A 16,640-nucleotide genomic window follows, 5' to 3' on the forward strand; every position below is an offset into this window, starting at 1 on the left:
GGTTTGGTCTTCAGGACAGGAATGTAGAAGGACAGATGGTGGTGGACTTTGCAAAGAGGATGGAAATGGCAGTAGTAAATACTTTCTTCCAGGAGGGGCAGGAACATAGGGTGACATATAAGAGTGGAGGCACTTTTGAATTGGGAAACCGTGTCTGCTCCCCGAACAGTGTCTGGAAGGCTATTCCAAAGCTTTGGAGCCAAATATGAAAATGCCCTGCCCCCTTGATTTGTACAGGTTGGCAAGGCAGAGAGATAGAGATGGGAAGGATGTGCAGCAGGTTAGAGTTAGAGTGTAATGACAGATGCCAGGAGGGTAGTGGGAAGATGGAAGAAGTACTTTGAAAAGTTGATGAATGAGGAAAATAAAAAAGAACAAAGAGTAGAAGAGGTGACTGTTGTGGAGCAGGAAGTAGCAAATATTAGTAAAAGTGAGGTGAGAAGGGCGTTGAAGAGGATGAAGAGTGGAAAGGCTGTTGGTCCTGATGACCTACCTGTGGAGGTATGGAAGTGCTTAGGAGAGGTGGCAGTAGAGTTTCTGACTAGTTTGTTTAACAAGATCTTGGAGAGTAAGAGGATTCCAGAGGAATGGATGAGAAGTGTATTGGTGCCGATTTTTAAGAACAAGGGAGATGTGCAGAGCTGTGGCAATTATAGAGGTATAAAGCTAATGAGCCAGACAATGAAGCTGTGGGAAAGAGTAGTGGAAGCTAGGTTAAGGGCAGAGGTGAGCATTTGTGAGCAGCAATATGGTTTCATGCCTAGAAAGAGTACATCAGATGCAGTATTTGCTTTGAGGATGCTGATGGAGAAGTACAGAGAAGGTAATAAAGAGTTGCATTGCATCGTAGATTTAGAGAAAGTGTATGACAGGGTGCTGAGAGAGGAGCTGTGGTGTTGTATGAGGAAGTCTGGAGTGTCAGAGAAGTATGTTAGAGTGGTGCAGGACATGTATAAGAGCTGTAAGACCGTGGTGAGATGTGCTGTAGGTGTGACAGAAGAGTTTAAGGTGGAGGTAGGTCTTCATCAAGGATCAGCTCTGAGCCCCTTTTTGTTTGCTCTGGTGATGGACTGGTTGACAGATAAGGTTAGACAGGAGTCTTCATGGACTATGATGTTTGCAGATGACATTGTGCATTTGTAGCGAGAGCAGGGAACAGGTCGAGGAAAATTTGGAGAGGTGGAGGTACGCTCTGGAAAGCAGAGGAATGAAGGTTAGCCGCAGCAAGACGGAATACATGTGTGTGAATGAGAGGAACACAAGAGGAACGGTGAGGCTTCAGGGAGCAGAGGTAGAGAAGGTGCAGGACTTTAAGTACTTAGGGTCAACAGTCCAGAGCAATGGAGAGTGTGGAAAGGAGGTGAAGAGGCGGGTACAGGCAGGTTGGAATGGGTGGAGAAAAGTGTCAGGTGTGTTGTGCGATAAAAGAGTATCAGCAAAAATGAAAGGTGTACAGGACAGTGGTGAGACCAGCGATGCTCTACGGCTTAAAGACAGTGGCACTGAAGACAGTGGCACTGAAGAAAAGACAGGAGGCAGAGTTGGAGGTAGCAGAGCTGAAGATGTTGAGGTTCTCCTTGGGAGTGACAAAGATGGATAGAATCAAGAATGAGTTCATCAGAGGGACAACCCATGTTACATGTTTGGGGGAGATAAAGTCAGAGAGGCCAGATTGAGGTGGTTTGGACATGTTCAGAGGAGAGATGATGAATATATCGGTAGAAGGATGCTGAGGTTGGAACTGCCAGGCAGGAGGTCTAGAGGAAGACCAAAGAGGAGATTTATGGATGCAGTAAGAGAGGACATGAAGTTAGTTGGTGTGAGAGAAGAGGATGCAGAGGATAGGGTTAGATAGAAGCAGATGATTCACTGTGGCGACCCCTGAAAGGGAACAGCTGAAAGACAAAGAAGAAGAAGGTGACATCACGGCTTGAACTATCTTGCTTAGCATCTAATGAGTCTATCTCATATATTAGTTTTACCTTTTAAGTTGCATTACTGAAATAAATGAACTTTTGCACGATATTTAAACTTTTTGAAGTTTCACCTGTACACTGGAAGGAGGGAACAGCAGTTGCTTGCCGAAAACCACATCCAGAACCTGTTATCGAAGCACTTTCAGCAATGATCACATTGTTATTTTAAACAACATTCAACGGTCTCTTTAGTAATTATTTGTAAGTCATTCACAGTTGCCTTGGTTGTGTTTCAATCCTTCATTGCTGATAGTTCATTTTGCCACCATGCTGACAGGTTCATGACTCACCTTACTTTTGTTCATGGCTAATGTGAGCTGCAAAGCCAACTTCCGTCTCACTCAGTCCCAATCACTTTGTCCCAAATCCCTCTCTAACCCTTAATCTACTACTTGGTGTGTGGAACAAGGGATTCTACACCTTAGACAGTGCACTAGCTTTTAATTTAACACTATTTTGGGTTTAGTCATTGAGGCTGTAGTAAAGTGGAAAAAGTGGAGACATAAATAGAAACTTACAAGATTTACAAGAGTGTCCACCACCTCCATGCTTTATTTCCTTTCCTAAAACCCCCTGTACCCGCAGGTTGTATGCTGCAACATTAACATATAGCAATGAACTAGAAAGTTTGTCAGTGGATGTCAACAAGTTTTGCTGACTATTTCAGGCCTGTAAACAGTAATGTACATTGTTGATGTGACCTAAATCATGTTCAAACGAGGTGGATATAAGAGAAAAGCAGCTACTCCACCATGGTTCTTGCACTAATGTTTGAATACACAGTGTTAGAGTTCCTTTCATAATTTTCTTTATTGTTTTGATATAAGGAAATTCCACTTCCAAACATAAAACCATGACCCTGAACCTGAGAAACACTATTTATATCTCGTCAAAATAATGACTAAGGTTTTTTGGAAGCAAACATTTCCTTTTACTGTTTTAAGAACTTTGCTACATACTGCTACATACATACTACAGTATGTTCTCCTGTAGGGATGATTACATTTCCATAATGCTACTCTTCATCTAACTGTAAATGTTATAACATTGTCAGCAGGTAAAATGCTGCTTGGTGAAGAAGGTCCTGAGGTAGTAGAGGGGTCTAATGCTGAAATTTGGAGGACATTGATAAACAAATTAAAGACCTTTATTCATTGATCTTTTCATAGAAACCAATTACAGTTCAAAAGGGGGCAAATAAGCTGAGCCACAATGTGGATTAAGGGTTGGGTCGGATCGCTACATAGTCCTTGACCACTTGTGAAAAACGCACCACTTTTATGTAGCTGAGTTTCTCTTTTTTGTCATCCCACAGGTATTCAGGTGAGAGCAATTTGGTGGGCTTGTTGTACAGAAAGTACTTGTTCAGGTGAGACTCTTCCTGCCATACTGCTTCGATCTGATTGGCTCGATCCTCATCCAACTTCATGCGACACGTCTTTACCAGCTTGTGCACATTTTTGAGGCGCCCTCCGATCACAGCCCCACCATAGTAGTAGTCTCCTTCTTCTAAAGGTATGTAGGCCTGAGATTCAGGGCGCCTCTCGTACGTGAACTCTTCCCGAGATTTTCCGAAAAACCAGGCATGCAGCACACCTACAAGGTCGCCCAGTGTCTCCGCCCCCCAGTGAGCATAGAATTTGGAGTCAACATCAAGGCAAAAAATGTAGTCTGCTTTGTCTGTGAGTTTCTCCTCAATTAGCTTCTCAATAATCTCCATTCTACCGAGTGAGATTTCCTGCCAGCGGTTCGAGCTTGCTGTTTTTATCACACTCAACTGACGCCCCTCCCCCAGGGTTACCACGGGAACCTCATCTGGAAGATCCGTAAACAGGTAATAATGGACTCTGTAGCCCACAAAGTAGTGCTGCTCCGCTGACTTCAGCAGGTCCTTTAGGAAACATACATACCTGCAAGAAAAATTTCAGCTTCTTAATCAGGAACAGGTTCATTAGTGAAGGTATTTAATAATCCGGATTATTTTAAATATTTGTATTTAGAATTTAAAACACCAAAAGTACATTGATGATTAAAAAAACTATGAATTTGTTTCTTGGCCTATTTTGCCCTATGATGTGTAAATGCTACTATTCATCTGACTGTGTATTAAAATAGGAGAAAAATTTGGTTAAATTTTTTTCAGCATACAGTCTAACCCAGAATGTTTCATCATGCAAAACATACTTCCCCAGAGCAAAGACAGTGGTTGCTATGGTGATGTTCTTTGATTTGTAGATGTTGTCAGTCACCGTCAAATCAAATGTATCCTCCCATACGATTGGTGCTAACCACTGGGTTGCTGTGGCAACGTCTGGCCGACTGATGACATGAACACAGAAACTTACTTTAGCTGTTACTTGGCTTACAAAACGCTGGTAGGTAGACAGTAGATTCGTGTTTTGTTTACTTTTACTCACCTGTTATTTACATTGGGCTGGGTGTATGCAATCCTAAAATTAAAGTAAATATTATTATTATTATTATTATTATTATTATTATTACTATTTAGTAGGAGTAGTAGTATTTTATGCCTTTCAGTTAATAATCGATGCCATGTTTCCAGTCAATAAAATTAATAATTTTTTTTTTATAGCAATAGATACTGTAGGCAAATTTACAAAAATTGGAATATGAATTTAGATTTCCTAATTAGCAAGCCTATGAAGACAATGGCAAAGACAGGAAATTGTCTCCAAAATAATAATAATAATAATTATTATTATTATTGTTATTATTATTATTATTATTATTATTATTATAAATATAATAATCTCTTCTTCCAGTCATTACAGTGTACAGGTATAAAAGAGTGAAAACTGAAAGAGATTAAACCTTTTACAAAGATACAGAAAGAACCCAAGATTAATCATAGAAAGATCAAGTACATCTTTATTGTATACAAGCTTAATCTACAGCATTAAGCTCAATCATATGGGCTCATCTTTGTCAAAGGAGGAGTTAGAGCAGAGGAGGAAAGAGATCAGTCAGATTATTCCAGAAAAGCCACGGTGTGTGTGTTCTTACCCAGCAGGGAAGATTAGGTCCTCAATATCATACTGTGTTTCTGCCCTGGAAGATGATTATATGGCAAAGATTTACTGCATGCAAATACACACATACTGTACATAGACACACACGGTGGCTTAATGGTTAACACTGTCACATTGCATCTTAAGGGGCTGGATTTGATTTAGGCCTCGGGGTGTTTGGTTTCCTCTGTTTCCTCCCACAGTCCAAAGACATGCAGGTTAGGCTAATTGGTATTTCCCAACTGCCTGTAGTGTGTAATGAGCATGTAAAAATGTGTATGTGTGTGTATGCCCTGTGATGGATTGGCACCCCATCCATGGTGTACCGTGCCTTGTGCCCTTTTGCATCCAAAAAACACCATACCTACTGTAAAGCATGGGAGTGAAAACATCATGCTTTGGAGCTGTTTTTCTGCAAAGGGACCAGGACGACTGACCGTGTAAAGGACAGATTGTGAAATACTCAGATCGGCCGTCTGGCACCACCAACCATGCCACGATCAAAAGTGCTTAAATCACCTTTTTTTCCCATTCTGACATTCAGTTTGGAGTTCAGGAGATTGTCTTGACCAGGACCACACCCCTAAATGCATTAAAGCCACTGCCATGTGATTGGTTGATTAGAAAATTGCATTAATGAGAAATTGAACAGGTGTTCCTAATAATCCTTTAGGTGAGTATATATATATATATATATATATATATATATATATATATATATATATATATATATATATATATATACACAAACTGTCTCCTATTTACAAACAAAGTCTGACAAAGTAAATCTAAAGCTAATCCACTTGACTAGTTCTCTATCCCCTTTCCCCTCATCATGTGGCCAAAAACCCTAACTGTGCCTAATGAAATGAATCTCACACACTGAGACATTTTACAATGTTGTATCTATGCTTTTAAATCCCGGATGCCACTTTACCTTTAAACATAATTGATTTGCAATTTATAATTTCCCACAATCCCTGCGAGAGAGAGAGAGAGAGAGAGAGAGAGAGAGAGAGAGATTTATTTTTAAATTTTGCTCACTTGCTAACCAAGTTGCAAACTAAGTTATATATACACAGAGTGGGTGAAAAGTTATTGGGCATTTAAAATTGCTAATAAAGTCCATATTTTTTAATACTAATGTATTGGAACAAATTGTTCATGTACGTGTTCAATTTCAATGTTGGCACCAATGTAGTGTGATCTGGACTTTTTGGAGGATGTTCATAAGCCAAAGTCCAGGAAAATGCTGGTCTAATCACACATGGACAGAAAGAGCAAAATGGGGTTGTGCACCATGGGGTGGTGCTCCAGTGATACTACAAATTCTATTTTGTAACTGGTTTTAAGTAATATCCTAATTTTCTAAGATACACATTTTAGCCTTCAGCCATAACCATCTAAATTAAAATAAATAAACAATTGCAATATGTCAGTCTGTATGTAATGAATTTGTAAAATCTTGGTGTCACTTTTTTAGTTGAATCACTGAAATAAATCAACTTTTTAATATTATTTATTTAGATGCACATGTGTATATATAATTGGAATTTATACACACCTGGTTCAGCACGGACTACAATTTTGCATTCTATTACTTTATATTGTGCCATTTAATTATGTATTGTTTGTTATTCTTTCAGTCAGTTAATGCATATGTTTATTAATAAGGCATGCATAAACGCAGACCCATCAAGCACTAAAGACAAAAAATATGCCATTTACTCTTTTCTTTTTGTTGCTGTTGTTTTAATCTCCTTCTAAATGCTCGCATTGCGCAGATCCTCACTCTCACATGACACTATAAAGACTTGGTATGGAATGGGATTCTTTAACCATAGCTTGTGTTCACTAAGACGAAGGAGATAAAAGTTCAGTAGCCCATCTTTTTATGTAAAACCTACCATGCAAACATTTTGCAAATTAGTAGAGCCAATTCTATTTTGTGCGTGAAATGAAAAACAGGGAGCAGCCAGACAGGGTGGATATAAACAGATTTTTTTTTATTTTTAATTTTTACAAATCAGTGTCTTCCATGTATTTTTAAACTTTCAGGTACAGTATATGGGATATAAAAAAGAAATATCTCTGAGACTGGTGGCATCCCAAGTTACTTTATTAACTGTATTAATGACCAGAGACAAATGTTGTAGTTTAAATCACTACAACTTGTTGATGCGACTTGTTACTGAGTTTTGTTTTCCACAACCTGGTTAAATGGTCACAAAACAACAGACAACAACAACAACAACAGCACCACCATCCAGACCTCAAACAAAACAGAGATGAAAATAAAAGGTCTTTGTGTACTCACACAGTCGCTCTACACACCAACGCACCACTGAAAACACAAAATATCACAAACTAATGATGATCTCGATTTATCACACAGTGAATAGAAACTTTATCCATACACTTTCAGCAATTGGCTTGGACAATTCTTTCAAGGTCTTAATGCAAAAACATTGAAGTACACACAAACACACTTACACCCAGATGAGTAGGTGGGTGTGCGTGTTCATTTCTTACCTGAACCAGGTCGATATATAGCTGATATAAATTAACCTGATAAAGAAACCATCTGTTAGTCATAACACATCAAAATATGGGTATCCAATAATTTCTTTTTTTTTTTAATATGTCAAATCAATATGAGCAGGGACTCCTGGCCTAATGATGATCTTGATATACTGTATTCATTTGTGTTGTTTGCATAGTTTAATAACGTCCTGGTAATCTGCACTTCATGACACCGTTACAGAACTGACAATATTAATACAAAATTTGGACTCTTAAGTAGGATACAAGTTTTAGGGCAAAACATATAATGTATGTGAAAATATATGTCTCGGAGTTAAAGCCTACTCACAGTAGGTAGCACATTTAGGTAGAATACCGTGTTTAAAAAGATTTTTTTGTTTTCTTTGTTTTAATCAATGTCCGAGTAGCTGATGCGCAAACATCATTCTCTGACTTTCTGTTGTTCACAGTCCCACACTAGTACACTATTAGTGAACTTGGTCTTATATTTAAATGTATTTGAATAAGACTATACTGAGTCTGAGACACCTTTGTTAAGGTTTCTACTGATGCCAAGTATCTTCTGAGATTACGCGGATGCTTTTGTGTCTCTTCAAAACAAACTGGGACATTGCATTTTTGTTCTCTTTGGATCTCATTACTATCTAGAACAAGCTTGACTGGTATTATTTTGTGCTATGAAAAAGTATTTGCCCCCCTTTGGATTTTATTTTATTTTTTTGCTAATTTGTCACACATAAATGATTGGGATCATCAGACAAATTTTACAATAAACAAAGGTAACCTGAACAAATACAAAATTCAGTTTTATATGATTTGTTTTATTTATTAAGGGTAAAAAGCTGTCCAAACCTATCTGGTCTATCTGTGGATCTGTGGAAAAATCATGAAAGAACTGTGATTTTTAGAAATAGAAGTTAAATTTTACTTGCCACACCCAGGCCTGATTACTGCCAGGCCTACTGAATCAAGAAATTACTTAAATATAATCTGTCTGACAACGTGAAGCATGCTAGAATATCTCAACATCCAACATAATTAAAAAAAAAATAAATAAGTAATGACATTTATCAATTAGGAAAGGGTTGCAAAGCCATTTCTAAGGTTTTTGGGCTCCAGCGAACCACAGTAAGTGCCATTATTCACAAATGGAGAAAACTTGGAACAGTGGTGAACTTTCCCATGTTTGGCCGACCTACCAAGATAACTCCAAGAACACAACGATGACTCGTCCAGGAGTATATAAAAGTACACAGAATAACAACTGCGGGTTTTACTTGACTGGGACAAGAATGGCAAAGACTGTGGACAAAAATGCTAACATGAAAGACTTGTTGCCCGGCATCGCAAAAGTTTGATTGCAGTTTTTGCCACCAAGGATGGCACCAGTTATTAGATTTTAAAGGCACTAATTTTTCCTGTAGGACCAGGCAGGTTTGGACAGATTTTTCCCCCTTAATTTTAAAACAATATTTTGTATTCACTCTGGTTGTCTAAAGCACTCACATTCCAGTCACTTCTAACTGTACAGTATGTGTCATTATTAATGAACCTAAAAAAGAAAGATGACCTCTGCTCTCTAAATATAAAACACTATAACAATTTATTGTACCAGCCATATGTGCTAATACAGTTGTCTAATTTTCTAACTGTTTTAAAAATCAAAACATAAATAGCAATAATGACATACCCAAGGAGTGAAACAAAAAGAATTAGGAAAAACAAAAAGAAATTCTGTCCAAATCGCATTTTGATGTTTCTTCTTTCATCCACAAACTTGGTGCGTGTGTGTGTGTGAGAGAGAGAGAGAGAGAAAGAGAGAGAGAGAGCATGAGAGGGGGGTGTGGCCTAGTAGATTTTCCCCTTAAAGAAAAACTTGATGGAAATCACATCTCTGTTAGGGTAAAACTGTGGTTCTAATGCACTAACACACTTAATGACTCCTATCTTTTACATATTGTAAGAACAGATGTCTTTTATGTAGACATTTATTTTATAGAGCATTTTATTTAAGGATTTTAATTCCTATTATTTAAATTAATATATGGTAAATATATTTTGTAATCTCAAGTAATTATTAGTTTACAGTATGTGTGTAAGTGAGGAACTGTGCCACAGGTGTAACTTGGTGAGGGCAAGAAATAAGCGGAAACACTTTGGGACGTTCGGTTTTTGTTCTGTGTAAACACGACAGTGAACATTATATTAATATAAACATATAAACCTAGTCGGCATGTTGGTGTAGTGGTCACTGTCACCTTGCACCTCCAGGGTCTGGGTTCGATGCCCGTCTCTGAGTGCATGGAGTTTGCCTGTTCTCTCCATGCTTGGTGGGTTTCCTCTGGGTACTCCGGTTTCCTCCTACAGTCCAAAGACCTGCTTAGGCTACTTGGCATTTCCAAGTTTTCTGTAATGTAAGAATGAGTGTGTACAGTAGGGAGTCAATTAGAATGCTTACTACCACCGTGGCCAAAATAAACCTACAGTAGGTGGCACAAAGTGACATTTTCAGTTACTGCAGTTTTGAAATGTGATTAGAGCTTAAGTCATAAAAAAGTAATAACAGTATGTTGTATAGAAGAAAGACTACAGTGATGATAATTTCCACAACCAAGTACTTTATACAACAAACATGAAAATCTAAACCAGAGCTATTGACATTTACTGTAAGAAAAAAACATTGGTTATTTGTACAAAGAATGAACTGTCACAGTATTTAGCCAATCTCTGTTTATTGTTATTATTTTAAAAAAGTTACATTAAAGACATCAGATGCTAAATATAGAAATAACTGGAAAATAGACTTTCAGAATAGAACATTAAAATAATTAAAAAAATAAGTTGTCTTACAAATGTTTCCTATGAGTTTTGTTCAGGGATTTTGTTGTACTAAATAATATTTATGCAGAATAATCAGGGTTTCTTATTCTTATTCATTCTAGTTTGCTGTTGTTTTAGTGTTACTGTGTGTGCCTCCCCAGATGTGAATCAGTTCTTCTCACCTATACTGTGCATTCAGAGAAACTAAAATGCACCCCTCCTCACTTTAAGACCCTCTTGGATCTGAAACCTTTTGGATACCTACAGTGCTTCAGGCCTCTTTTTAAATTTGTGTAAATTTTATCTTCTGGATTCTAGATTCCAAAATGACAGTGTTACGACTTTTCATTCCTGAAACGGATGAAATTGAGATTTTCCTTATCATAACATGCATTTTTTTTTTAAAGTCACTTTATACACAATCATTTTCTGTGGTATAAGTTCATCAAATATTTAAATTTTATGTTTTATGAAAAATTATGGGTTGTATATAGAGTTATTAAAAACAATACAATGCATGTTATAATGAGGAAACTTTCCATCTCTTCGGGCCTGTCCACACGGAGACGCGTTTCGCTATATACGTATACATTTTTTATCGTATTGGCGTTTTGTCTACACGGATCCGGCGTTTTAGGAGACTGAAACCGCTATTTTTTTAAACCAGGTCCCAAAGTGGATAAATCTGAAAACGCCACCCTTGCGGTTTCGTGTGTACGGCCAATGCATATATTTTGTGAAACGATGATGTCATCACATCACGTGTCGGCTGCGTCACACGTAACAGCAACAACAATAATGGCGGACTACGTGATTGTGTTCGTGTTGCTACAAAGCCTGCTAGCTTTATTACAGCAAAATCTATTGCTTCTATGCAACTGTTATGAGCAACAAGCGATAATGGACAACACCATCTTGGTTCATATACAGCGCGCAAGGTTATGCGCATGCTCAAAGTCTTCTTCTCCGTGTATAGTGTATCTCTATGGCAGAATTACAGCGCCCCATACTGGTCTGGCATATATACTACACCGTTTTCAGTGGTTTCGTGTGTACGCAGATATTTCTTGAGACGACGCAGTGTTTACGAAAAAAAATTATCGGATAGGGAACGCACCAGCTTCGTTTTGCAATCTGCAGAAGCTCAGTGGCCTGTGCACAATCTCTCACGGGCCACCTTTCTCTGAATACTCTGTTTTCATGGGGGTGGGGCTAAGAAACATGCGTCGCGGTTTATTAATCTGCTGGTTCAGTTTAGTTCAGTGTGCATTGTTTGTTTGGTTTGGATATCTGTTATATTACATCTATATTATAACACACAAAAAGACCATTTATTTGTGGTAAAGTGACAGTTTCACCTATTAACCCATATAGCCATATAAGATCAGTGGCAGTTAGTACACCTAAAAAAAAAAAAATGCAGGATTAATATTTATAGTCTAAATAAAAATGGCTTCCGAAATGTTGGCTATTGTTGTTTTCTTAAACTATCTGTTAAGATAATTTAAATGAGGTTTGGGCTCGGGATGTTGAGCCGTGATCCTCCTCTTTAATTTCCTACGTAGTCTAATCAGTGCTCAACCGCAGGCATAAAGTTTCCCAGAGCGCAGCGGCGGAAGTAGACTACTGATTATAAATGCTTTGGAGAAAAACAACAAGGAAACTGACTCTGGCCATTTTAATCATTTTCTTTTTTGGTTTCGGCTGTAGTGATGAATGTGATCGTGTCAGCTTGTCAACTCCGCAGCAGTGGATGCGCCAATAATTCACGTTTCATCCAAATTACATAATTTGACATTTGTTTTCCGATAGTTGATATAAAAGCAGACATTTCGTTTTTTATAAGTATAGTTTTTTTTTACTTCTGTGAGGCGAGTATTCACGGAGTTTCGGTTCATTTTCTGATGCGCTCAAGTTTACAGAAACCAATAAAGAAAAGCGCACCCTGTTTGCTATGGAAGTATAATAGTGCCAAAATTCCTTAAAGCAAAATAGCAGGTTCAATTACATAATTATATAAACTGAAAAAAACGCTCCTTCATTCACACGCGAGAGCGATGGGTTTCCCGCCCCTGAGCTCGGTAATGTACAGTCTGTGGGAAAATTCAGTATAGCAGCAGAAACAAATTCAGGAAGCAGTCAAACAGCATGGGTTCAGCGCGTGACACCAGAGTAACTGCAGAAGTCTGACTGAAATCTGTGCAAATAAACTGATAGGGACAATTCAAGACAAAAATTGAAAAGAGAGACAGAGACAGATAGATACAGTGGTGTGAAAAACTATTTGCCCCTTCCTGATTTCTTATTCTTTTGCATGTTTGTCACACAAAATGTTTCTGATCATCAAACACATTTAACTATTAGTCAAAGATAACATAATTAAACGCAAAATGCAGTTTTTAAAAGATGGTTTTTATTATTTAGGGAGAAAAAAAAAATCCAAACCTACATGGCCCTGTTTGAAAAAGTGATTGCCCCCCTTGTTAAAAAATAACTTAACTGTGGTTTATCACACCTGAGTTCAATTTCTGTAGTCACCCCCAGGCCTGATCACTGCCACACCTGTTTCAATCAAGAAATCACATAATAGGAGCTACCTGAGACAGAGAAGTAGACCAAAAGGACCTTAAAAGCTAGACATCACGCCAAGATCCAAAGAAATTCAGGAACAAATGAGAACAAAAGTAATTGAGATCTATCAGTCTGGTAAAGGTTATAAAGCCATTTCTAAAGCTTTGGGACTCCAGCGAACCACAGTGAGCCATTATCCACAAATGGCAAAAAGAAGCTCCTCCTCAGTCTCTCTGTGTTGGCCTTCAGGGAGCGGAATCGCTTTCCTGACCTCAACAGAGAGAACAGTCCATTGTTGGGATGGCTGAGGTCCTTCACAATCTTCCTGGCCTTGGTCCAGCACGGCCTGCTGTAGATTGAGTGCAGGTCAGGGAGCTCGGTGTGGATGATGCGCTCAGCTGATCGCACCACCCTCTGTAGAGCTCGTCTGTCCTGCATGGTGCTGTTCCCAAACCAGGTTGAGATGTTTTCAGTCAGGATGCTCTCTATGGTGCAGGAGTAAAAGTTCCTGAGCACCTTGGAGGGCAGTCGGAAGTCTCTCAGGCATCTGAGGTGGTAGAGACGCTGCCGGGCCTTTTTCACCACGGTGTTGATGTGACAGGACCATGACAGTCACTGAAATATATGAAACAGTCACACATACATATATACTACTAACTGTTCAAACAACTACATGAAGACTTATGACTTCATACTAAATATTAAACTGAAACTGAAATGTTGTAATTGCGTTGCAACCAATAATTTATATAACTTATTTATAATATATTTTAATCAGACTGACATTATACCGTACTATCCACACTTTACGTTTTTCTTAATTACAAAGTTTTTATGTTTACCTTCATTTATAAGCTATATAAATGTAACAAAGTGTAAACAGCATGTACCCACTAAATATGCAACATTTATTTTGAGATTTCAGTGTTCAATAATCAGTGTTGAAGCAAATAAATATGAATACATTTCATTGCATAAGGAGTGCTCAGTGTTTCAATTACATTTCAATTGTCATGTTAAAAATATTAAGTTAGATTAGATTAACTTTATTGTCATTGCCAGTGTACAGTACAAATATGTACAGTGCATACATACAAATATAAATATATGTGAATAAACTATATATATATATATATATATATATATATATATATATATATATATATATATATATATATATATATATATATATATATACACTGTATGTTGTTGCTGCTGCTGAGGAAATGAATCCCCTCTGGTTACTAAATGTGACTGTACATTACCAAGCGCAGGTGTGGGAAACCCATCGCTCGCGCGCGTGTGAATGAAAGAGCGCTGGCTGTGCTTTGAATATAGCGTTTACGGAAGGGGGATCATTTTAACACATTAAACCCTTTATTGTGCAACTGGCAACCCGGCCTGTTAGTTAAGATGGCTGCGTTCAGATCGGTATGTAGTTTCTGAGAAGTAGACTGCACAGGGAGCAGAAAGCACACTTTAAAGTACACTTTAAAGTACACTGCGGCACGGACAGCAGCAATCGGCTCTCCACTGCTCTTTCTGTGATATCCCGGATGTGAAGACCTGAATTTTGTCGACCTGAATTTGTAAAATTGAAAAATAATGAAGATTGTATTTTTAACACTTGAAAATATTTTTGAACTGCAATTTAGTAACTTGAATATTTTTGCATTGAATTTTAAATGCTTGAATTACATTTTCACTTGAACTATACAACCACAATAAATTGCAGTGGCAAAAATTTCAAACATTATAATTTTTTTCAATTCAGATTAAATTGCAATGCAGAAAAATTCAAACATTTTTATTGCAACACGTTTTTTTTTTTTCAGTTTATGTAATTTAAACTGCTATTTTGCTTTGAGGAATTTTGGCACTATTATACTTCCATAGTTTGCTTTCATTATTTTACAAAATCATAATGTTTTGTCATCATTTTAAGTGCACTTCAATAAAAGTAAAGTCTTATAAAGGCTATGTAGCTTACATAGTTTAATTATATAGTTTTTGCACATCTGACAAGTGAGTCACATGTGTATCGTTAGTGATACACATGATAAAATCTAAAGGCTTACTGTTTTAACATTTACTTTGTTTAAATTTAATGCAAATAATAAACGCCTATATTTAATTTAAATTCTTAATTTGTACTTAAATTTTAGTACTGTGATTGTAAATTTGTTTAATGTTTCTCTTGTATTTCATAAGGTTTTGTTGGCAGTGGTACAGTGCAACAGGGGTGCTACTGGGATGTAAAATTGTAATTTGTTAAAATGTTTTTATTAGTGAAACGGGTGCAGGTTTATTTACAGAACAGTTTAACACACTGGTATTTCTGTGACTACTAGTGTTAATTGTAGGAAGAGAGTAGGAAGCAGAAGACCCAGCCTGTTAAGGGTAATAAATCTGCTTAATCAATAAATAAATTAATTTGTATTAATACAAAAAATAAAAAACACAAAGTATAATTTGACACATAACCCTACACGCTCACTGTGTTAATGTTTACTTTGCTTAAATTCAATTAAGATTTAATCAAATTTAATTAATAAATAATTTAATTAAAAATTACAAACATTGCATTAATTACAATGTTTCACTCGATTTTATCCACTACGACGTGCAGCTCTAAAGGAGCTGCAGCTCATTAATCCTTGAGAAAATGAACCAAGGCCGTCTAAGGCGTAAGTCTATAGTTATATAGCGCCACTCAGCGGTAAACGCCAGCAGACGCAGAAACCCAAATGCTGTCGCCAGGAGACTCAGCGGTAAAACCATTATTCAAATTAAGTACCATCTGTATATGGGCGGAGCCATGGGTAAACCTCATGTATACGGGTGGAGCCAATTGCAACCTCTAGTAAAAGAAGAGATCTTTAAAAGATATCAAAGGTTCTAAAAATTCAATTCAATTTTATTGCATACATTTATGCAGCATTTACCACTTTGGAATCAACTTTAACATCTTAAAAACTTTTTAAAATGTAAACATGTTTTAGTATCAAACTATTTTTAAATTCATCTCCATCAATCATTACCCTATACACAGAATAAAGTGTAATAGACAATTGTGATGAGTGTGTTGTGATTTAAGAGTTTTCTGCACAATCAAAATAAGACCACTGAATTCATACATACTTATTGAAAACCACCACGTAAATGATTGCTTCAACATTATAACGCAGTCTACACCTATGAATGGTAAATTAAACAGGAATGAAAATAAAAATCTTATAGCGGTTCAATACATTTAATACATTTGCCTTCTTTTACCCTGTTATTCCATCTTTCCCTCTCTTTTCTCAAGAATAAATCTCTCTGTTCAGGTTCTCTATAAATCTTCTCTCTTCCCTTTTCTTTCATTTTTTTCACTATCAACTGCTCTCTTGCAATACTCACCTGAAATAAATTGGATTATTCCTTGTTATATATTTTGCCTCAAATGTCCTTTATTACAGTACCTATTCATCAAACATTATACTTTACTGTAATTGTTTTCATGATTTCCCATAAACATCAGTAGTAAACATTAGCAGATTGGGAAAAAAATATATTAAATCATGCTTTAAACCAAAACAATAAATCAATATAAACAGGGAATTAATAAAACTAATGTGTTATTGAACAATGTAAAACATATTTAAAAAAATGTAATAAAACACATTTTGGGTGTATTTATCAACACTGTCACCCAATA

The 16,640-nt window shown here is 36.9% G+C and overlaps 1 protein-coding gene across 1 annotated transcript; it reads right to left on the reverse strand.

Moving 5' to 3' along the window:
- Nucleotides 1-3,052: 3,052 nt before the first annotated feature.
- On the reverse strand, nt 3,053-9,330 carry LOC128512274 (globoside alpha-1,3-N-acetylgalactosaminyltransferase 1-like). Its single transcript, XM_053485473.1, has 4 exons — nt 9,240-9,330; nt 7,538-7,573; nt 4,161-4,295; nt 3,053-3,886 (listed from the first exon to the last, which is right to left on the reverse strand). Exons 1-4 carry the CDS (start codon nt 9,296-9,298, stop codon nt 3,196-3,198), a joined length of 921 nt encoding a protein of 306 aa, XP_053341448.1. The 5' UTR covers nt 9,299-9,330; the 3' UTR covers nt 3,053-3,195.
- Between the last annotated feature and the right edge of the window lie 7,310 nt (nt 9,331-16,640).

The sequence above is a fragment of the Clarias gariepinus genome, chromosome 24 (genome assembly GCF_024256425.1).
Source record: "Clarias gariepinus isolate MV-2021 ecotype Netherlands chromosome 24, CGAR_prim_01v2, whole genome shotgun sequence".
NCBI lineage: Eukaryota > Metazoa > Chordata > Actinopteri > Siluriformes > Clariidae > Clarias > Clarias gariepinus.

Bases quoted from the DNA above. Each gene is read 5' to 3' on its own strand.
- LOC128512274 (XM_053485473.1), bottom strand. From the start codon at position 9,298: ATGCGATTTGGACAGAATTTCTTTTTGTTTTTCCTAATTCTTTTTGTT. The intron at 4,296-7,537 runs GTAAGAAATGAA...TCATGTCATCAG, and splicing joins TATATATCGACCTGGTTCAG to TCGGCCAGACGTTGCCACAG. The intron at 3,887-4,160 runs GTATGTTTTGCA...TTTTTCTTGCAG, and splicing joins ACTGTCTTTGCTCTGGGGAA to GTATGTATGTTTCCTAAAGG.